At 38.2% G+C, this 23,516-nt stretch overlaps 1 protein-coding gene across 2 annotated transcripts in view; it reads right to left on the reverse strand.

Annotated features, from left to right (window-relative positions):
- Positions 1-23,516, reverse strand: part of LOC140726687 (coiled-coil domain-containing protein 81-like) — a 77,173-nt gene that overhangs the window by 20,999 nt on the left and 32,658 nt on the right. For both annotated transcript variants that reach the window (XM_073043375.1, XM_073043376.1), the window contains exons 8-9: positions 16,922-17,048; positions 6,284-6,430 (exon numbers count right to left, since the gene is read on the reverse strand). In XM_073043375.1, coding sequence (XP_072899476.1) covers positions 6,284-6,430; positions 16,922-17,048 — 274 coding nt within the window. The remainder of the gene's footprint in view (positions 1-6,283; positions 6,431-16,921; positions 17,049-23,516) is intronic.

Below are 23,516 nucleotides of genomic sequence, written 5' to 3' on the forward strand. Positions count from 1 at the left end.
TCAGCAAGGTGGTAGAGGCGGGTACAAGGGGTCTTTTAAAAGACTCTTAGGTATGTACATGGAGCATAGAAAAATAGAGGGCTATGCAGTAGGGAAATTCTAGGCAACTTCTAGAGTAGGATACATGGTCGGCACAACACTGTGGGCTGAAGGGCCTGTAATTTGCTGCAGATTTTCTATGTTCCTAAAAGTGAGAAAGTGTGATTGACAGACGGAGGACAAAAGGCTGTAAATAGCAACAGAGGCTGGGAGGTGACAGATGAAGGTAGCAAAGGCTACAGATGATGAAATCTGATAGACTAGGAACAACAAGGGAAGGAGTGCAAGGACTGAAGGCAGTTACAGTGGATGGAGGAGGGAAAACAAACAGGGTGAAAGGGGATTGTTGGGGTGAGTGTGCATGGAATTGGGTAGATTAGGAGAGAGAAAACCGACAAAGGAGGGGAAGGTTACCCGACAGTGGAGTTATGCTGAGACTACACAATAACTGTGCCTGTGAACGGAATCAGTAAATCCTGACTGGATCAGATCCAGTAGTTCACACAAATTACACCTTGGCTGACTCACAGCCAAGTTGTGAATAGAAAGATTGGCTTAGTAAGAGCACTGCTGCATGCCAGCTGGTGATGTAATAACATCCGCACTGGACTTCAAGGCAAGTGGTCCTGGGTTCAAATCTGGCTGGCTCCTTGCACACTTTCTATCCATGCTGGGTTGAGCATTGAGCTAGCAACTCAGCCTTGTCAAAAACGCTAAAGAAACAGCAAAGTTGGTGTCCGATAAGCCACAAGGTGTGGAGAGGATCATGAAGAAAAGCACCACAGTTGGCATACAGGACAAGTCTTTGGTAGGTCCCCGAGGTCAAGGGTGAGTCCTTGAAGTCTGTATGAAAATGAGATGGCCATTTAAACCAGAGATGCATAGGAGATGTACAGAGTGCAGAATGTGTAGAATAGTCTATCTTGGTGAAGCCGTATCATTGAGGTATTTTAAAGAGGAAGTAGTCAAGTGTTTTTGAAAATTCAGGGAATTGAGGGATATGGAAAAATGGCACCAAAGAAGAGATGAGGCATAGAGCAAACCGGCCATGATCATGTTGAAGTCAAAAAAGGCGTGAGAAATTGAGTGGCCTGCTCTTGCTATTTTCATATGCACATATAAATGTGAAGTGGATGATGTGTCCAATGTAAGATTATAGATATACCTCAGGAGGGGCAAATCAAAATCAGAATCAGATTTATTATCACTTATAAATCATGTATGGGGTGTCCAGGGACGAGTACTACCTCTGGTGAAGGAGCTTGTTATGTCCATTCTGGAGCAGATCACTCACCGCTGGGTCCCACTGGACACTCAGCTCTCACCTGTGGTTCTAGATAGCTGTTTTCATGCAAGAGTAGCCACACCCATTACACCACTTCGGCAGGCAGGCAAAACCAGGTGAGGGTAGCCGGCAGGCCTCATAACTTGGTGAGATAGGAACATGCCTGTCCTAATATGTGAAGTCAGCTCCAGTAGACTGGGCAGATGAGATCAACAGTGAGATCCAATGGCCAGGAAGATGGTTCTACAATGCTTTATGGAGATTGAAGGCACAAAAATCATCATGGTCATCCACTGCAACCAAGGAAGACCCCAGCTGCGATGACTATTTGTACCACTGGATTCTGACTTCCAAGGATAAGCGAGTGGAGCCGCCTCAGTGCAATGGCTTTTCCACTTTAGAAACTCTCCCACACAGGTCTCATTATCATCATTGAATACAGCAGACAACCAAGAGACGTCATAATATTTGTTGTCTTATGGCAGCAGTACAGTGCAAAGACATAAGAATTACTGTAAGTTACAGAATAAATGTATAGTGCTAAAAGAGGAAATGATGAAGTGGTGTTTGTGGGTTCTTGGATGGCCCAGAAATCTGATAGCAGAGGGAAAGAAGCTGTTCCAATATCACTGAGTGTGCGTCTTCAGCTTCCTGTACCTTCTCCCCAATGGTAACAATGAGAAGAGGGAATGTACGTCAATGATTTGGACTATGGTATTAATGGATTTGTGGCTAAATTTGCTGATGACACAAAGATAGGTGGAGGAGTGGGTAGTGTTGAGAAAACAAGAGAGCCTGCAGAGAGACTTAGATAGTTTAGAGGAATGGGTAAAGAAGTGGCAAATGAAATACAATGTTGGAAAGTGTATGGTCATGCACTTTGGTGGAAGAAATAAACAGGCAGACTATTATTTAGATGGGGAGAGAATTCAAAATGCAGAGATGCAAAGGGACTTACGAGTCCTTATGCAAGATATCCTAAAGGTTAACCTCCAGATTGAATCAGTTGTGAAGAAGGTGAATGCAATGTTGGCATTCATTTCTAGAGGTATAGAATATAAGGTACTCGTGAGACCACACTTGCAGTATTGTGTATAGTTTTGGGCTCCTTATTTTAGAAAGGATATACGAACATTGGAGAGGGTTCAGAGGAGATTCATGAGAATGATTCAGGAATGAAAGGGTTACTGTATGAGGAATGCCCGGCAACTCTTGGGCTGTATTCTTTGGAGTTCAGGAGAATGAGTGGGGATCTCATAGAAACATTCCGAATGTTAAAAGGCCTGAGTAGATTAGACATGGCAAAGTTATTTCCCATGGTAGGGGAGTCTAGGACAAAAGTGCATGACTTCAGGATTGAAAGACGTCCTTTTAGAACTGAGATGCAGAGAAATTACCTTAGTCAGAGGGTGGTAAATCTGTGAAATTTGTTGTCAAGAGTGGCTGTGGAGGCCAAGTCATTGGGTGTATTTAAGGCAGAGATAGATAGGTTCTTGATTAGCCAGGGCATCAAAGGGTATGGAGTGAAAGCAGGGGAGTGGAGATGACTGGAAGAATTGGATCAGCCCATGATTGAATGGCGGAGCAGACTCGATAGGCTGAATGGCCTACTTCTGCTCCTATATCTTATGATCTTATGGTCCTAGTGTTGGATGCTGCCTTCCTTTACTCCTCCCTCGGAGTGTCAGACACCCTGAGCTAATAGGCTGGTCCTGGACTAACTTCCACTTGGCATAATTGACTTATTATTATTTAATTATTTATGGTTTTACATTGCTATATTTCTACACTATACTTGGTTGGTGCGACTGTAACGGAACCCAATTTCCCTCGGGATCAATAAAGTATGTCTGTCTGTCTTGAGTCACTGTCTCTTGAAAGTTTCCTCAAAAATAGGGAGAACTGTGCCCATGAAGGAGCTGGCTAAGTCTGAAACCTTCTGCAGCCTCTTGTGATCCTGTGTATTGCAGCCTCCTTACCAAGTTGTCATGCAACCAGCCATAATGCTCTCCATCGTACATCTGTTGGAATTTGTAAGTCTTTAGCAATACATCAAATGTCATTATTGAAATAGCACCGCTGGTGTGGCATTTTGTGATTTCATCAATATGTTGGCATCAGGATAGATCCTTGGAGATGTTGACATGCATGAATTTGAAGCTGCTCACCCTTTGCACCACTGATCCTACAATGAGGACTCGTGTGTTCTCTGACTTTCCCTTCCTAAATTCCACAATCAATTCCATGATCCATGTTGATGTTGAGTATGAAGTTGTTGTTGCAATACCACTCAACCAGCTAATCTCTCACTCCCATTTACCTCCTCTTTGCCATCTCATCATCTTATAGTGCTTGAGATATGAATGGGTGATTGAATTACTGCACGCTTCCTTCTACTGCTTCCACTTGCTAATGGCTTTACATATATTTCTCCTCCAGCTTCAGCTGTAATGGGCAATGGAGAGTCATATAAAGTTATGGCCATATTAGAAAGATTTTGGGAACATCCTTAAAACATTTATTCTGTTCTTCTGTGACAAGGTAGAATGTAGATGGAAATATTGCTACTTGCTATTTACTGCTAAAGCATATTTCAGTTTTGTCTTGAATACCACTGAAATATGCAGTATAATTTAATGTTACTCTTGTTGTATTTTCTGATATAGCTATTTCAACTGCTCTTTAAAATGTGTGCTGTGCATTTTAAAATTAGTTAGGAGCAATATCTGAATGCTTCAATCTTTCCAATGTAGCCAATCATTTTTGCTCTTCTTTTATGATTATCATCATCTAGTACTCTGTTTATGAAACTGTGAGTTTTTCTGTTTCTAGCTTTTTTAAAAAAAGAAACTTGGTTGTGTCTGTCTCCTTTTCTGAAGAGCACATACAGCGCTGATTTTTTTTACTCAACCATTTCTCACTGCACCTTGTTTTACTATTACACCTCATTGTCCTTCAGCAAGTACAGTACTCTGCAAAAGTCTTAGGCACCCTAGCTATATATACGCCCAAGACTTTTGTATTTGTCAACACGCAGCAGAGAAAAAGTTTGTAACTCCGACAGGAGAAAAGGATGCTGGGAATGGTGAGGGTGGAACACTGCAGGAGAGGTGAGGAACAGGTGACAGAGAAGGGGTGCCAGGGTTGGGACTGGCACAAATGCAGACACACCCAGCCCTGAGACACCAGGCAAGGTCATTTGATTACAAAAAATGGTTTATTGATCATTACGGAATGTCACTCCGGTGCTTTCTGTTCCTTCCCCTCTCCCTTCCTCTTTTCCCAACTATGATCCCCCTCTCCCCGCTCCTTTCCCACTCTCAGTCCACCAAAGAGCCACATACCAGAATAAGGTTTATAATCACTCACAAATGTCAAGAAATTTGCTTTTTTTCAGGCAGCAGTACAGTGCAATACAGAAAATGCGTATAGTACTGTGCTGAAGTCCTAGGCAGTCAAGATATATATATATATATATATATATACACACACACACACACACACACACACACCATATGTGCCTAAGACTTTTGCACAGTACTAGACCTGTTGAAGTGCAAATATAACTATAATGAATTATTTAAACAAAGAATGCTTAATCAAACAATATACTTACAAAATTACTGATATATTAAATACACTACAGCTGATCCTCACACTTCCAATCCCCTGATGAGGACTCCGGTTTCTTCCTCCTGCAGTCAATAATCAGCTCTTTGGTTTTGTTGACATTTTATTGTTATGCCACCATTCAACTAGATTTTCAGTCCCCCTCCTATATGCTGATATGTCACTCCTTTAAATTTGGACAACAACAGTAATGTTGTCAGCAAACTTAAATAAGGCATTGGAGCTCTTCTTAGTCTCACGGCTAGTCTTAGATTTGACTATTATAACACGTACCTAACCAATCAAACTCATTCTACCCTTCATAAGCTTTGGAGCATTTAAAATCCACAACTCATTTACTAACTTTCATCAAGTCTATTTAAACAAGGGTCTCATTCCAAAACATCATCTGTTTATTTCTCTCCATAGACGCTACCTGATCCGCTGAGTTCTACCAGCATTTTGTTTATGATGCTCTGGATTTCCATCATCTGCAGAATCTCATGTTCATTATTCCTGTCCTTTCCTTCCCCTACAATTTAGTTCAGCCTTATAATCTTCCAAGATTTCTCCAGTCCTCCAATTCTGCCCTCTTGAACATTCCCAAACTCAACTCCCATCTTAATTATACTGTTGGCTTGCAAAATCCTACTCTCAGAAATTCTTTCTCTTAACTATTAAGCCTCTCTTCCTCTCTTTTCTCTTTTCTAAGAATTATCGTAATGCAAATCTACTTGACTAAACTTTTGCTCATTTACTCTAATATCTCACTTTGTAACCTGATGTCAAATTTTGTTTGATAATGGTCCTGCGATACTGTACCATGTTTACTTACTTATTTTACTTATTCTTCACTTATTGAGATAGAGCGTGTAATAGGCCCTTCTGGCCCCCCGAGCCACACTGCCCAGCAATCCCCTGATTCAATCCAAGCCTAATCATGGGACAATTTTACAATGACCATGTTAATGGTACTACTTAAATAAAGGAAGTATTTATTCATAAATAAATAAATGCACAGAAGAACTTGAAAATATAAATACCAAATTCTTTTAAACTGTTCTCCTAATCATCCACTATTCAATTTCCATTTTATAGCCAAATTATTGTATTTTTTTACTGCTATCCTTCTGATAGAGGGTGATCACTATAAATAGACAAAATAAAGCATAGAATTGATTTTTATTTGAAAGAAATAAGTCATGCAGCTTGCCTGTGTAATTTTCCACATTACAGAGCCTTAGCTTTTTGTAGAATTCCTTTATCAATTGCTCTGCAAAGCACTAATCATTATAGTGTGCAGGTTCCATATTCCAATAAAATTCTCCATTCACGATGTTTTTAATATACCTGTTCATGGAAGATGGCCTCCTGGTTTTTCATTTGTTGATACTGCTGCAGTAATTGCTCCTCCTCCAGTTCTTTTCTTCTTCTGCTCTCCGAAATGTCAATAGGGAAATTTTTCAGAGCTCGTTGCATGCAAAGGTAACATAGCTCCTGTAATACCATAGGACAAACAGCAAGTTCAGGTCACTCTCCTGTTTGAGGCACATTCCAAAGCTTCTAATTACACTGTATGACTGCAAGCTTTGAAAATCATTTTATGACTAAAGATCTCTATCTTTTTATTATATTCTCATCCTTACTTGTAGTTCCACTTTCTAAAACGTAATCTGATACACACAATAACCGTATGGATTTGTAGTGAAAAGTAATAGTGATGCCATCAGCTCTCACTATTTTAATGGGGGAAGATATGACAGCAACTTCTGGAATAATATGCATATGCAGTTAAATGTGGAATACCGACCCCTTCATAGGAATCGCAGTTTTCAGTATTCTCCAGCATAGTCTGCTGAATAAGTAAACTGATGAGAACTTTGGAAACTACGTATGTGAAACAAAACCTTGAAAACATTGTGCTTTGCTGGAAGAAATTTAACATTGTTTGTGATGGCTTACAAATCCATGGTTAATTGTTGCAGAACTTCAAGACCAGTGGTTCCCGAACTTCTTTGGGTTTCTGCTCCCTTAGTTCTCAGACCACTTCCCAAGCACCCCCTTCTCCCTTTCCAGCCATTACATTAAAAATATAAAGAGTTCTGATTTACAATGCAGTGATAGAAAATCATAGCTGCAAATTCAAAGCAGAGAAAAATAATTGAAAAAATTATTCAAATCTATTTAAAGCTATAAATAAAACTACTTCTTTAACAACAGTAATCATCGACAATTTTAGAGCATACATTAGTCATCCAACTATTCACTACTTCATTGCTTTGTCACCTTTCAATGAGATGATGCCATGTTATCAGCTTCCCAGCACCAGGCTGAATGTCACTCAGACGGAATCTCAATATCCCATGTTGAGTAATTGGCAGTTTGTTTCATTGCTTTAAAGTTGGACAATTTTATTGAAACTGCACTCCATTAAATATGATGTTGGAAAGATAATAATGAACATCTTAACCTTTTTCCACAGTGAAGGATAGGTTCAGAGATTTCTTTCTGCAACCAGAAGTCTTGATGTTTTTCTGAACCTTAGCTTCAGCTCACAGTCAATTGGTAGCAAGGTCGGTTCTTCCTCCATCCTACCTGATTCCTCATTACAAGTGTTCAAGAATGGATTTATTACCCAATGTGGAATTTAGATTAAGAAAAGATCTTGAAATATCTGATATATTTTATGCAGCTCATCCATGTGGACACAGTATACTTGAAGATCATCATCTGGTATTCTTTCTTTCTCTTCCAACTCAGAGAGGTCAGAAATTGCACTTAAATTGGGGTAACTTGGACAGAAATGTGGAGATGACTGATTTCACTTTAATAAGATTCATATCATTTCCTTGCAATTGAAGACTGATTTCATTAAATTTTGTGAATAGTTCTGACAAATAAGCAATGTCATAATAAACTGAAGCACTGTATTAGATTTACGTCACAGGTACTAAAAAATAGCCTATCCTTGCCTGTAAAGACTTTGCAAACATCACTTATAAGATATTGTAAAGATGTGGAAGAAGGTCTTGTGTTCAGATGAGACTAAAGTGGAACCTATTGGCTTCAACACTAAGCAGCATGTGTGGCATAAATCTAATACTGTGCTTCATTATTTTCGCTGTATTGGCGCATGAAAATTGTACTATACAATGACAGTAAAGATATTTCATTTCATCAGTGACATTATCTTAACACCAACTTTATTGTAAAGGTAGCATCATGCTATGGGAATGCATTTTAGCTGCAAGGACGAGTAATCTGGTCAGGATTGATGAGAAGATGAATACTGCTTAAACTGGGAAGGAAGTTCATTCTTCAGCAGGACAGCAACCCAAAATAGCCTGCTAAAGGTCGACTGGCCCAGTCAGAGACTTGACCTTCTCCCAATCGAACATCTCTGGCAAGACTTCAAGATTTCTATTCACCACCACTCCCCAACTAACATGACACAGTTTGAGCAAATCTTGCTGCATCACATTATGCAAAGCTAATAGCTATAAGAGGTGGTTCATCTAAGTACTGAGCAAAGGGGGATGAATACCTTTGAACTGCTGACATTTTAATTTTTGAATTTTTAGATTTTCATGTTTTGCAATTTTCTCTGTTTTTGGGCTTTACTGTGCAAGCAGAAGCATGCGATTCACAAGTAAAAATTCAATTAAGTTGATCAAAATACCTGGTTGTAATACTCATTTTTGTGAACAAAGGGTTGCATTCTAGTCCCCTTGCAAATAACAGCTTTTGAACCATGCTTTCATCTTTTAAGGAACTAACATAACCAAGCCTGGCTAAGTTGACTCATCCAACTACAGAGCAAATTCTGTTGTCCTAAGCATGTTGCACAATGTGTCTTCCACATTTTCAAACACTTAATTTATTCATTTTTAAAACGTGTTATCGCTGAGCAGAATCATTTTAATTATTTTGTCTACTGTCTTATGCAAAACCACACTCAGAACATCCCTTTCTGTTGGCTTTAACAGTTCTCCAATTGTATGAGGCTTTCTAAATTTAGCAATGAACAATGAAATTCTGTATGAAGTGCAAACCGTCACTGTTTTGTTGTGAAGTGCTGGCAAATATGTTTTGCAGTGTTTTCCATTTCTGAAACTTTTCATGAAGTGACTGAAAGTAAGCAAGTTCTTTTTGGTTTATCCAAAAGTATTCTCTTCAAATGTTTGAGGAGCCTGGCCAGGTTCAAAGCCTCATCTGTAAAAGACTTTTTCACACTACAGACACATTGGCTGCTTTTAGTTGCTTGGTGCTGGTATAAATTTATATTTCAGATACTCCACACTATACTGACTAGTTCTTTTTCATTTGGTCTGTTGTTGCCATTTTCATTATAGATGAATGCTCATAGCCCATCGCTTATTGTTTAAATCCATCCTCAACTTCTGTAACGAATAAAAGGGAAAGATATAATGTCATCATTGCTCAGGCAAAATATGACTCTCTGCCTGAAGGTACATAAAGTGAGGCAGCAATATCTCAGTTAGGCCAATGTGATCAAGCACATTTAAAAGGGTAGATTCTGAACTTTACCCCATTGAATGCCTAACCTAATTCACAGGAATTGCATCACTACATGATTCTTTTTCAATATTTTTATTAATTTTAATTTTCACATAGAAGAATACGGAGTACATGAGGATATATATTATGAATCAAAAAAAATAGAATAGTACCGAATACATTATATTTAAATCACACTTGCAATCACAGTACCCTATACTCATAATCAAACATGTAGATTAATTATATTGTAATTTTAATTGTAATAGTTTTATTATATAAAAAAAGAATCTAAACTGATTACCAAGATCAAAGCTGTTTGGTAAAGAAAGAAAGATGGGAAAAAATCCTTATCACATAGTGATTTATGTTATTAGCCAACATCTGTAATGTAACACCAAATCAAAGGTTATGAAAGTAGTTCAAGAATGGTCCCCACAATGTTTAAAAGTGTTAGTTAGAATAAGAAATTGAACAATGGATCCTCTCTAAATTTAAGCATGACATAACATCACATAACCATTGAGCGTGAGTAGGCGGAGCAACCTCCTTCCACGTAAGCAACACCGCCCTCCTAGCTATAAGAGAAATAAAAGCCAATATATGTTAATCAGATGTCTCCAAAGTTATGCCTTTTTCTCCAACAAAACCAAACAAGGCAGTCAAAGGGTTAGGCTTAAAATTTACTTTAAAAAGTACAGAAAAAGTTTGGAATTCTTCCTTCCAGTATTTTTCAAGACTCAAGACATGTCCAAAACATGATTAATGAAGCCTCTCCGTTGTTACATCTATCACAATAGGGAGATAAGTCTGGATAAAAATGAGATAGCTTGTCTTAGGACATGTGGGCCCTGTGACCACTTTAAATTGTAGGAGGGAGTGGCAAGCACATAATGATGAAGTGTTAACCAATTTAAAAATTTCATTCCAAATCTCCTCAGAAATTGAAACCTATAAAACTTGCTCCCAGGCATTTTTAATTTTGACTAAAGGAGCCTCTCTTATTTCCAAGAACATACTATAAATATTGGATATTGGGCCATTATGAAAAGGTTTCAAATTAGAAATTACATTGAATAAGTTCGTATCAGGACGCATAGGAAATGTATGTAATTGAGATTGCAGGAAGTCTCTAATTTGTAGATATCAAAAAAAGTGGGTTTTTGGTAAGCTATATTTAGCTGACAGTTGCTCAAACAAAAAGAGACTTCCTCCAACAAACATTCCTGGAATCATTTAATACCCAATCTATCCCATTCTGTAAAAACCACATCGGTCATACAAGGTTTAAAAAAAAATTAGAAAAAAAAATGGGACTAGAAAGAGAAAATCTCAATAAACCAAAGCATTTTGTAAATTGTAACCAGATCCTCAAAGTATGTTTAACTACCAAATTGTCAGTTAGTTTATTTAAAGATAAAGGAAGTGAGGATCCAAGAAGAGAAATAATAGAAAATGTTTTAACAGAGTTAGCTTTTAAAGAGACCCATACTGGACAGTCCTCATGGTTAATGTAATATGACCAAACCTTAAGATTTCATATATTAACTGCCCAGTAATAAAACCTAAAATTTGGTAAAGCTAAACCTCCATTCTTTTTAACTTTTTGAAAGTGAACTTTATTTAATCGAGAATGTTTGTTTTTCCATATATACAAAGATAGAATTGAATAAAGAGAATCAAAAAAGGACTTAGGAATAAAAACAGGTAAGGCCTGAAAAAGGTATATAAATTTAGGCAGGATATTTATTTTAATACAGTTAATTCGACCAATCAACGATAGAGAGAGGGGTGACCAGTTTGATAGTGCCCTTTTCACATAATAGGGTAAGAAAATTTTCTTTAAGTAGGTTTTTATAATTCTTAGTAATTGTTACACCCAAATAGGTAAATTGAATTCTTACAATTTTAAAAGGAAGGTTAGTACTAATTGATACCAGATTATTCAAGGGGAAAAGTTCACTCTTATGTAAATTCAATTTATATCTTGAAAACTGGCTGAAACAGGAGAGTAAAGAAAGCATAGGAGGTAACGAGGTCTGAATATTAGAAATAAAAAGCAATAGATCAATAGAGTGAAACTTTGTGGTAGTACCTCTCCTTAAAATACCAGTGATATCACTAGATTTTCGAAAAGCAATAGCTAAGGGTTCTAAAGCCAGATCAAAGAGCAAAGGGCTCAAAGGACATCCTTGTCTGGTTCCACATTGGAGTTTTAAAGGTTTAGAATTCTAAAATTAGGAAGAACCCGAGCAGAGAAAGATAAAGTAATTTAATCCATTGAATGAAATCGGGCCCAAAGTTAAATTTTTCTAAGGTTTTAAATAAATAATTCCATTCAACCCAATCAAAAGCCTTCTCAGCGTTTAGAGATATCATGCATTCCGATATCTCCTTAGAAGGAGAATACATAACATTCAGTAAACGACAAATATTAAAATGGGAATAGCGATTTTTAATAAATCCAGTCTGATCATCAGATATGATAGATGGTAAAATATTTTCAAGCCTACGAGCCAGAACTTTGGATAGAATTTTAGTATCAACATTAAGTAAAGAAATTGGTCTATATGAAGAGCATTCAGTTGGGTTCTTATTTTTCTTAAGATTAAGCAAAATGGAAGCTTCATAAAAAGATTGTGACAGCCTACCCAACTTAAAGGAATTCAGAAAGACACAACATAAATGAGGTATAAGCAATGAGGAAAAAGCCTTGCAAAATTCTCTAGAAAATCTATCAGGACCCGGAGTCTTCCCAAAGTGCAATGAGCGGACAGCCTCAGCAATTTCCTCAGAAGAAATAGGTTGATCCAACTGCTTTCAATTATCAACAGAAAGTACAAGGATGTTTAATTGGTCTAAAAAATTATTCATTACAGTATTATCTTTAGGAGAGTCAGAACTATAAAGTTTAGAATAAAATTCTCTAAAGATATCATTTAGTTCTAAATGGTCAGTTGTCCTATCACCATTAGCTTTACAAATTTCTTTAATTTGCCGTTTAGCTATAAAAAATTTTAATTGATTAGCCAATAATTTACCTGCTTTGTCTTCATGAATATAGAATTGGCTTTTATCTTTTAGAAGCTGACTTTCAATTGGATATGTTAAAAGAAGATCATATTTTGTTTTAATTTCAATGCATCTTTGCAGCAGGATCTGGAGCCAAAGCATATTTTTGGTCTAATTGTTCCAACTGATTAGCTAAATCAATTCTCCCTTTATTAGCTTTTTTAACACTTTCAGTATGAAATAATTTGTCCTCTAATATAGGTCTTGAAAGCATCCTATATAATAAGACTAGAAGTCTCTTCTAGCATATTCTCTTCAAAAAAAATAATTTATTTCTCCAGAAACTTTAATCTAACTTTGCTATCTGATAAGGATTTTTTAAAATGCCAAAATCTATTTATTTGAGGGAGACCGGGAAGGTTTAAAGATAAAAATACAGGGGCATGGTGTGAAACAGCAATCTTTTTCTATTCACAGGATCGAACTGATGGAATCATTTGGCTATCAATAAAAAAAATAATCTATCCTGGAATACGTATGGTGAACATGAGAAAAAAAAGGACTACTCCCTATCTCCTGGATGTAAAAAAAAACGCCAAACATCAACAATACCGCATTTCAGTAGGAAAGATTGAATAAATAAAGCTGTTTTGTTAAGGGTAGCTGGTTTAGAAGATGACCAGCTTAAAACTGGATCTAACCAGCAATTAAAGTCTCCTCCCAACTCTAATAAATAGACACTCAAATCTGGCAAGAGTTAAAAAACATCGCTCGAAGAATCCTGGGTCATCTATATTTGGTGTATACAGATTAGCAAATACCATTAATTTATTGTCTAATTTTCCTGACACTATGACAAAATGCCCATTAATAGCAGACACTACTTTATGTTGGACAAAGGGAACAGTATCATCTATAAAGATTGAAACTCCCCTAGATTTAGCTTGAAAAGAGGAATGAAAGTGCAGCCCTTTCCAGCTGCTAAAAAGGGATGGATTGTCACATTTACGTACATGAGTTTCTTGTAAAAAATAATAATTGGAACCTTAAGTTTTTTAATATAGGCAAAAATCTTATTCCGTTTCACAGGGTGATTTAACGCTTTCATGTTAAGACTAAGTAAATTAATAGTTTGATCCATTTTTAATACTATTTAAAAGAAAGGTTAAGATAATGACCATACTGCAATGTATATTAAAACCAGACATCGTACCTTGAGATAAGGTAACCAAGCAACAGATTTGGCTGAGAACCCAATACAGCCTTCAGAAAAGGAGCCCTTCCCCTCTCCCTCAGCCAGAAAGCCGACCAATAGATAGCCAGCATCTACTACTAATAATGTCATCTCCCCAAAAAAAATTCTGCTGTTTTAGCTCCAATCTATATCAAGATTAGCTGCTTTCCAACCTAGCCAAAACAACAGAGAAAAAAAACAAACTTCATACCAAAAACAGAGATTAGTTATTGCAATTTCAAAATGATAAAATAAATATCCATACTAAGCCTTATTTATAGAGATAAAACCTCAAAAATATGTATAAAATATCAAAAAAAAACAAAAATCAAAATACATGAACACTCAAGGTATTAACTCATTAAAACCTTATTCTCTTAGTAATAAAATACTAAAAAGTTAAAAAAAAGTTAGCTACAAAGGGTTGCCAAGAGTAAGAGAGGCAGATATTCATGCAGAACGATACTGAGCAATTAATCTTCTGATTCCAAGACGTCTTGAGCATCTTCAACCAAATGAAACCACTTCTTCGAGCCATCGCTCAGTATAATTCTGAGCTGTACAAGATAACGAAGAGAAGGCTTGAAACCTTTATTAAAAAGTTCCGACATAACCTTTTTAAACTTAGCACGCTCATTCATGTCCTCAGGTGAAAAATCCTCGACAATTCTAATCTTTTGGACTTTATAATCAATCATTCCTCTTCAATGGGATTCACGAATTAAAAGCTTCTTAGTTTGAAATTCATGTAAACAGACTATGACCTATCTGGGTCTTTCTCCTGGAGCGAGCTTAGGAACCAATGATCTATGCGCTCGATCAACCATAGCCAAAGGTGGTAAAGTTTCAGGAAATAATTGTGCCAAAAAACTTGCAAAAAATTTCGTAGGCTGATCACATTCAGTTAACTCTTCAAGGCCCAGATTTCTTACGTTGTTTCTTCTGCTTCTGTTTTCTAAGTTGATAATCTTCTGCATTAATTTTTCATTAGACTTTGATTGCTTTTTACAAAGCTTTTGTATGTCATCAATTTTCGTATCCAAAATTGTCAGAGTTGCTTCATTATCTTCAATTTGTTTATCATGTTCAGCTAAGGTTTTTTGAATAGAATCCAGTTTTGCATCCATTCATTTAATTTCAGAGCTAAGCTGCTGGAACTCCTCGGAGGATTCTTTTCTGCGTCTTCGAAGCAAATCCATAATAGATTCTAAAGACGCAAGAGGACCGTCTTCTTTTGTAAATACCTTTGGCACCCCTTGTATTCATAATGAAGCAATATCACGTTTAAAAATAAGATTTCAAAACAGGTTGGAAACAGTAAGTAAAATAGAAGCAATTTCAAAAAGCTGTTACTCCATCAACAACCAGCAGGAAAATCCATCACTGCATGATTAGAGTATGGGAATCATTCTAGCTAGCTAGTACAGTCCAGATTTCTCATGATATGCCAAATACTGAAGTGTCTCATTGCTTTTCAACAACTATAACATGCGTTGAGCAAGTCTAAAAGAATGGTGGGTTAGCAAGAGATTAGGTGATTATATGATCATTGTAATCATTTATGAGGAACTGAGGATCAAATGATTATAATAAGTAATTTATTTCTTAAATTAAGCCTGTAATCCCTCAGCTGCCCCCTTGCTACCAAGTGCCCTTCCCACCATCCCCTTTATCTTTATCGCCCCCTTAGAAACTCCCACCACCCCCAAGTGAATGATAATGCCCACTTTGAGATCCACTGTTCTAGACTCTAAATTAGCTAATTTAGTATTTATGCATTTTCATTCCCTCAGATAATAATTTCAAATTCCCATGCTTTAAAAATAATGAAAAATATATTGTTACTTCTACCACTGGAGCCCCCCTTGCGTGCAACAGTGGAGCCCAGTCTTGTTGAAATTCTCTAGCATTAACTCGAATTTGATTTTAAGTATTTTTAATTGGGATTATAGATCTTACAATTTGGAGTCAAAGCAGAGGGTATAACTTAACTTAAATTATTTTCTTTTACTAATAACATGTAAGGATATGTAAAAACTACTACAAAAGATTTACAGTTTTCGTAATTGGGTAATCTCTACTCCTGGGTAAGAGACTCTCAGAGGATTTCTCCCCACAGGAATATCTCACATGCCAATGTAGCCTTGCATGCTTTGGATAAGCAAGATTGGTTCTCCACATCAAGCCAAGTAAGAAAAGGATTTGGGAGGGAAGTACAGTGATTCTGGATCTAGGTCAGCAAAATCTAACCCATTAGGATTGGCTGCAGAGCCCTGCCTGATTACATTATTGTTACTGAAAGTAAGGTATCATCTAGAGAGACCAGGCATGAAGGGTTTGCAATAGGTTGTGCTAGAGCATATTCTTTCCAACTAGTTTCTTTTAGCATGATGTAATTTTGCACTGCCATCCAGAAGAATTTAATTCTTTCATTAAGGATGTTTCTGGAGAAATATTGCTCACCTTGTGTCTTCACTTTGTCCACCAGGACCTCTGGGTAGGCAACAAAAAAGTGGGAAAGCAAGTTTTCAACCAATTTGCATAGCCAAAAAAAGGCTTCAGAACTGGCAAATCAAAGAGCAAACAGTGGATATAGCTTTGCCAAATGAGATGTAACACAAGTTAAATAAGGCTCAGTTGAGGCACCTTTTAAGTACCATGTGAAATTTCATCTATCATGTCTTTGAATTACCAAACACAGAGAAAAGGAGAATGAGAGCATATGAAAATAAGGCTCAGAATTAAAATGATGTAAATGTCATAAGAGTTAAGTGCTTGTTTGGTTCTTGCTCTCATTAAAACTGGTGGTAAAGAGTTAAAGACAAAAGGGTTGTATCATAGTAGAGAAGCACAAAGTCTGGAAGATTAAAATTTTAGAATGTGATTATGTCCAGTAACCCTAGACACTCGATAACATGGATGATATATATAAATTGTCTACACTTTACGATGAGGCTCTTGCTATTTCAAGTTTTAAGTATTGCATTTATATGTAAAAGGATTGGAAACAGCATTAGAGTTCTCTCTTCTCCTCGTGCAAGTTACACTATGAACTTAAACAAATGGCATAGACAATTAGAAGCTAAAAAATTGCCCAATGCCTTCAAGAAATTGCATCCATCAAGATCAAGTGTTGGTCCTCTTACCTTCATATGGATGTTGTCTCTAATGCTTACAACACAAAGGTTACTTAAGAGAAAAAAAATCCTATACAGATTACATACCTGTCCTGCCCTGCAATGATCAGAGCAGACAGTGGCAGGTGGTGTTTTGATCTTCACTGTTTGCACATTTGTACTTTGAATGGCAGACTGACAGGATAAAGAACGATGTGGAGAAGCCCACCTGAAGCTTGAGAAAAAAAATACATGATTTAAAATTACTGAATTAAATCACTGTATTTAACATCTTCAAAGTAATGGAGGTAGATCTAAACTTATGGTCTGCCTGGCCCTGTGCCATGTTGTTTATTCCAGTGTGGCCCAGGGCTCAGTCCTTCATTGAGAGCCTGGTTCCCAACACATCCTCATATCTCATATCACCCCCAGACTATATCAACACTGACAGCTGGCTGGACTCAGAATCTCACTGACAACTGATGAGAATCTTATCCCAGGCTCACATGCTGTGAAATGTAAGTGTTACCACTGAATATTAGTTAACGTCAATGACATTTATATTTCAATTACACTCAAGCCACATAAAAAATTAAAATATTACTTTTCCTTTTTACGTTAATAGAAAATAATACCCATGCATTAAAAATCAACTGAGGTCTATAAAACTTAAAATAAATATTTTAAAACTCATACTCAGTGCTTTCAGAACAGCTTTTTTCCTCTACTATCAGATTTCTGAATGGTCCATGAACACTATCTCATTATTCCTCTTCAGCACTATTTATTTATTGATTGATTGATTATAACCTATAGAAATTTTTATGTCTTGCACTGTACTGTTGCCACAAAACAACACATCTCAGAAATTGCTGATTGGCATTTTCACACATAACAGTCTCTAGAGTTTACAGAGAATGGTGCAAGAAACAAAAAACTTCCAGTGAGCAGCAGTTCTGTGGGGGAATAAAAGCCTTGGAGAATGGCAGACTGGTTCAAGCTGACAGAAAGATGATGGTAACTCAAATAATCATATGGTGGTATGCAGAAGAGCACCTCTGAATGCACAACACGTCAAACCTTGAAGTAGATGGGCTACAGCAGTAAAAAAAACCACAAACATACACTTAGCGGCCTTGATAATAGGTACAGGAGTTACCTAATAAAGTGGCCACTGAGCGTTGATGTGTAGTGGAAAACTCACCTGTACTATCTCAATCCTAATACAGAAGGTAATTAATAAAGTTGCCTCTGAGTGTATCTATCTGAGCTCTCTCATTAACAAAGCATTTTGCCCACAGAACTGCATTTAAAAAATAAATATTAATAGTTTCAAGGATCCCACGATATCAGCACTTCACAGGCAACCCGATGACCCTCAACCAACAGGGGCCTCAGAGTGTGCTCTGCACCTAGCCTGGCCTACGGTACTTCATAAGTAGTGGTAGAAGTATTAAAATCTTATCTAGCAGAAAACACCAAAACTGCTTTGATGAGAATGACCAGGACATCCTGGAACGAATTAATTGCTAATACAAGGCATTCCTGAATTTGAAACACCACTATGCCTCAAGAGAACAGAAACAATGCTACAGACACCTGACTGTTAAGGTTCAAAAGGAAAGCTACAACCTAAAGAAATGGCGATGCATGACATCTAGAACTCAATGATAACCACAACATGCACGAATTCTTTGGATCTGTCAGGGTTCAAACATCAAGGGTACACCTCACCGTTCATCTAAGAGCTGAGGAGAACTTATCAAGAAGAAGGATGGAGTCTGTAACCTTGAAAGAAGTACTTAAAAGAACTCCTCGAACTGTAACATTTTTTAAAATTTAACTCCTTTAGATTCCATCCCACATCAAGCAATTTGGCCCAATCTCACTGATGCCACTGACTGAAGAGAATATGACAAGACCATATGCCAACTGAAAAGTTACAAAGCTTCAAAGGTGAACAGAATTCATAGTGAAGTTCCAACACTTGGTGGAACCAAATGCAGAGGACATGTCAGAGAATCTCAAAGCCAATGTACTTGCAACCATCTTAAAAATGAAAGATCTGATCATGGAAACTATAGATGGATCTCACTACTATCTGTTGCAGGACGGGTTATCACAAGAATTCTCCTCACCTCCTCTTCCCTGTCGCTAATAAGCTCCTCTCTGAATCACAGTGTGGACTTCATCTATCTACAGGAACCATACATATGATTCACCATACAAACACTCCCAAGAGAAATGCAGGGAGCAGTATCAATCCCTGTACATGATACTTCTGACCCCACAAAAGCTCCTATTTGATCAATTAAGAAATTGAGTCCTGACAAAGGGTCTCGGCCCAAAACGTCGACATTGCTTCTCCCTATAGATGCTGCCTGGCCTGCTGCGTTCCACCAGCATTTTGTGTATCATGCTATGGGGATGTTTTCAGCAGCAGAGTCTGGAAATCAAGTCAGGATTAATGGGAAGATGAATGCTGCTAAGTACAGATAAATCCTGGATAAAAACCTACTAGGTTCTGCAAGAAAGCTTGAACTGGGGAGGAAGTTTATCTTTCAACAGGACAAAAGCATAAAGCACATTGCCAGATCAACTTTAGAATGTCTTCAAATGAAGAAATTTGAAGTCTTCGAGTGCCTCAGTCAGAGTCCTGACCTTAACCAGATCGAACATCTCTGGCATGACCTCAGGTTTGCTGTCCACTGCTGATCCCCATCTAACCTGGCATAACTTGAGCAATTTTACAAGGAGGAATGGGCAAATCTTGTTTCCTTTTGTTTTGCAAAGCAAAGAGAGACCTATCCATAAGACTACCAGCTGTAATAGTTGCAAGAGATAGATGATTACTTTTGAATTGCTGACATTTCAGTTTTTAAATTTTTAATTTTTCATGCTTTACAATTTTTCTTGTTTTATTTTGGTCTCTACTGTGAAAGAGAAGCAACTGCTTCACTAATAAAAATTCTCAGTTAAATTGATCAAAATCCCTAGTTGTAATATTCATTTATGTCAGTGGTCCCCAACCTCCCGGCCGCGGAGCATGCAGGGGTGCAGCGGCAGGTGGAACGCACCCAGCACATTTTTAAGAGAAAAACTGAAATAAACAAGCTAATTAATTATTTCACGCAATCGGCAATCGCCTCTGATCTGGGCTGACATTTACGTGCCGGGCGGCACCTAATTAATTAGCTTGTTTATTTCAGCTTTTTTCTTAAAGATGGCTGGGTGTGTTCCGGCTACCACTGCATCCCTGCACACTTCACGGCCCGGTATCGGTCCGCGGCCCGGAGGTTAGGGACCACTGATTTATGTGAACAAAGGTTTGGGGGCTAAATACTTTTTTAGGGCTCTGCATGCCTTACACTAACTATCTGAAGGCCTGGCCTTGCTTTGTAACATTCCACAAATAAAGGTTCATAGTTAGACTCTGAAAATATGGACCATCCATATTGTCTCAGAAGATACCTCTCTGAAGACAAATGCTAAAAATTAAATTCACCTTTGCCTTCAGTATGCCAGCACAGCTTTGGACATTTAAGGAAAAACATTAAATATTAAGACCTCAGATCAGGTACAGAATTCGTAGTTAACTGGGTGGCAATAAACCCTATATTCCAGAGGAGGTTATGGAATTAGATGCAATCATTGTGTATTTATTATTTCAGTAATATTTGAGTAATCTTGTACATACAGTATGTTATTTGATTAAACATTTTTGTTTGTTTAAATAAGTCATTGGAGTGGAGGGGCAGGTAGTCTTGAGGAAGTAGAGAGGTTACAGAAGGACTTAGACAGATTAAGAGAATGGTCAAAGAAATGGCAGATGCAATAAAGTGTCTGGAAGTGTATGGTCATGCACTTTGGTAGAAGAAATAAAAGGGTAGACTATTTTCTAACTGAAGAGAAAATACAAAAAACTGAGGCACATAGGGACTTGGGAGTCATTCTGTAGGATTCCCCAAAGGTTAATTTGCAGGTTGAGCCTGTGATGAGGAAGGCAAATGCAATGTTAGCATTCATTTTAAGAGGACTAGAATATAAAAGCAAGGATGTAATGTTAAGACTTTATAAAGCACTAATGAGGCCTCACTTGGAGTACTGTGTGCAGTTTTGGGCCCCTTATCTTAGAAAAGATGTGCTGAAACTGGAGAGGGTTCAAAGGAGGTTCACGAAAATGATTACAGGATTGAATGGCTTGTTATATGTTATATTGTGTTGGCGCGTGGCCTAGTGGATAAGGCATCGGTCTAGTGATCTGAAGGTCACTGGTTCGAACCTCAGCTGAGGCAGTGTGTTGTGTTCTTGAGCACGCACTTAACAACACATTGCTCTGCGACAACACCGGTGCCAAGCTGCTTGGGTCCTAGTGCCCTTCTCTTGGACAACATCGGTGGCATGGAGAGGGGAAAGTTTGCAGCTTGGGCAACTGCCACCCTCCCATACAACCCTGCCCAGGCCTGCGCCCTGGAAACCTTCCAAGGTGCAAATCCATGGTTTCACGAGACTAATGGATGCCTATTATATGAAGAGCGGTTGATAGCTCTGGGCCTGCGCTCACTGGAATTCAGAAGAATTGAAACCTATCAAATGGTGAAAGGTCTTGATTGAGTGAATGAGGAGAGAATGTTTCTTATGGTGGCACAGTCTAAGACCAGAGGACACAGCCTCAGAATAGAGGGGCATCCTTTTTAGAAGGGAGCTAAGAAGGAATTTCTTTAGCTAGAGCGTAATGAATCTGCGGAATTCTTTGCCACTGGCAGCTGTGGAAGCTGAATCGTTACGTATATTAAAGAGAGAGGTTGATAGATTGGTCTGGGCATGAAGGGATATAGGGAGAAGATAGGAGATCGGGGCTGAGAGGAAAATTGGATCAGCCATGATGAAATTGTGGAGCAGACTTGATGGACCAAATGTCCTAATTCTGCTCCTATATCTATGGTCTTGTATGCCAAAATATATGAATTTTATACATCATCACAATATCACATGGTACGTACACACCTTGCTTAAGATGGACTCACATTCTGGACTTCCGTGTCTTCCTTTAAATTAGTTTAATGTTTTGAAGCTACAAAACATAACAACTACAGTGCCTATAAAAAGTATTCACTCACGCCCCCCCCCCCCCCCACCACCCGGAAGTTTTTATGTTTAACTGTTCCACAACATTAAATCACAGTGGATTTAATTTTTTTTTACACTGATCAATAGAAAAAGACTCTTTCATGTCAAAGTGGAAAAAAAACAGATCTCTACAAAATGATCTAAATTAATTACAAATATATAACACAAAATAATTGATTGCATAAGTATTCGCCCCATTTAATATGACACACCAAATCATTACAGTGTTGCCAATTGGTCTTAGAAGTCACATAATTAGTTAAATGGAGATCACCTCTGTGTAATCAAGGTGTTTAAATTCATTGTAGTAAAAATACACCTGTATCTGGATGGTCCAACTGCAGATGAGTCAGCATCCTGGCAAAAACTACACCATGAAGACAAAAAAAAAAACACTCCAAGCAACCCTGTGTAAAAGTTAGTGAAAAATCACAAGTCAGGAGATGGATACAAGAAAATTTCCAAGTCACTGAATATTCCTTGGAGTACAGTTAAGTCTATTATCAAGAAATGGAAAGAATATGACACAGCTGTAAATCTGCCTAAACAGGCTGTCCTCAAAAACTGAGTGACCCATGCAAGAAGGGGACTAGTGAGGGGGGCCACCGAGAGACCTATGACAACTCTGGAGGAGTTTCAAACTTCAGTTGCTGAGGGGGGAGAGTCTGCGCATACAACTGTTGCCGGGTGCTTCACCAGTCACAGCTTTATGGGAGAGTGGCAAAGGGAAAGCCACTGTTGGAAAAAAATTCACATGAAATCTTGGCGAGAGTTTGCCAGCAGGCATGTGGGAGACTGAAGTCAGCTGGAAGAAGGTTCTATGGTATGAAACCAAAATTGAGCTTTTTGGGTATCAGACTAAATGCTATGTTTGGTGTAAGCCTAACACCGCTCATCATCAAAAACTCACCATCCCTACCGTGAAATATGATGGTGGCTACATCATACTGTAGGGATGCTTCACTGCAGCAAGCCCTGGAAGGCCTGTGAAGGTAGAGGGTAAACTGAATGCAGCAAAATACAGGGAAATCCTGATGCAGTCTGCAAGAGAACTGTGAATTGGGAGAAGATTTGTTTTCCAGCAAGACAATGACCCCAATCATAAAGCCAAAGCTACACAGAAATGGCTTAAAAAACAAAGTTAATAAAAGTCTCATTGCTGCCCGTGTCAAACAGGCAGCTAGTCCTGTGCCCCCCACACCAGCATGCAAGGTCAATGATGGACATCCTGGTGGAGGGGCACAGGACTAGCTGCCTGTTTGACACAGGCAGCAATGAGAGTTTTATTGACCCGGACACGGTGCAACGCTGCGGACTCATGACACGGCCGGTAAGCCAGAGGGTCACCATGGCTTCTGGGTCGTATTCCACAGACATCCGGGTGGGTTGTGTAGCGACATTGGTGGTGCAGGGCACAGAATATCGGAACTTTGCGCTACTGGTCATGCCTCAACTGTGCGCACCTGTGCTATTGGGGCTGGACTTCCAGAGCCACCTCGAAAGTGTGACTATGGCATATGACGGGCCCCTCCCACCAATCACTGTCAGGAATCCTCAGTTTGGTGGGTCTTTG

Source organism: Hemitrygon akajei, chromosome 4 (genome assembly GCF_048418815.1).
Source record: "Hemitrygon akajei chromosome 4, sHemAka1.3, whole genome shotgun sequence".
NCBI lineage: Eukaryota > Metazoa > Chordata > Chondrichthyes > Myliobatiformes > Dasyatidae > Hemitrygon > Hemitrygon akajei.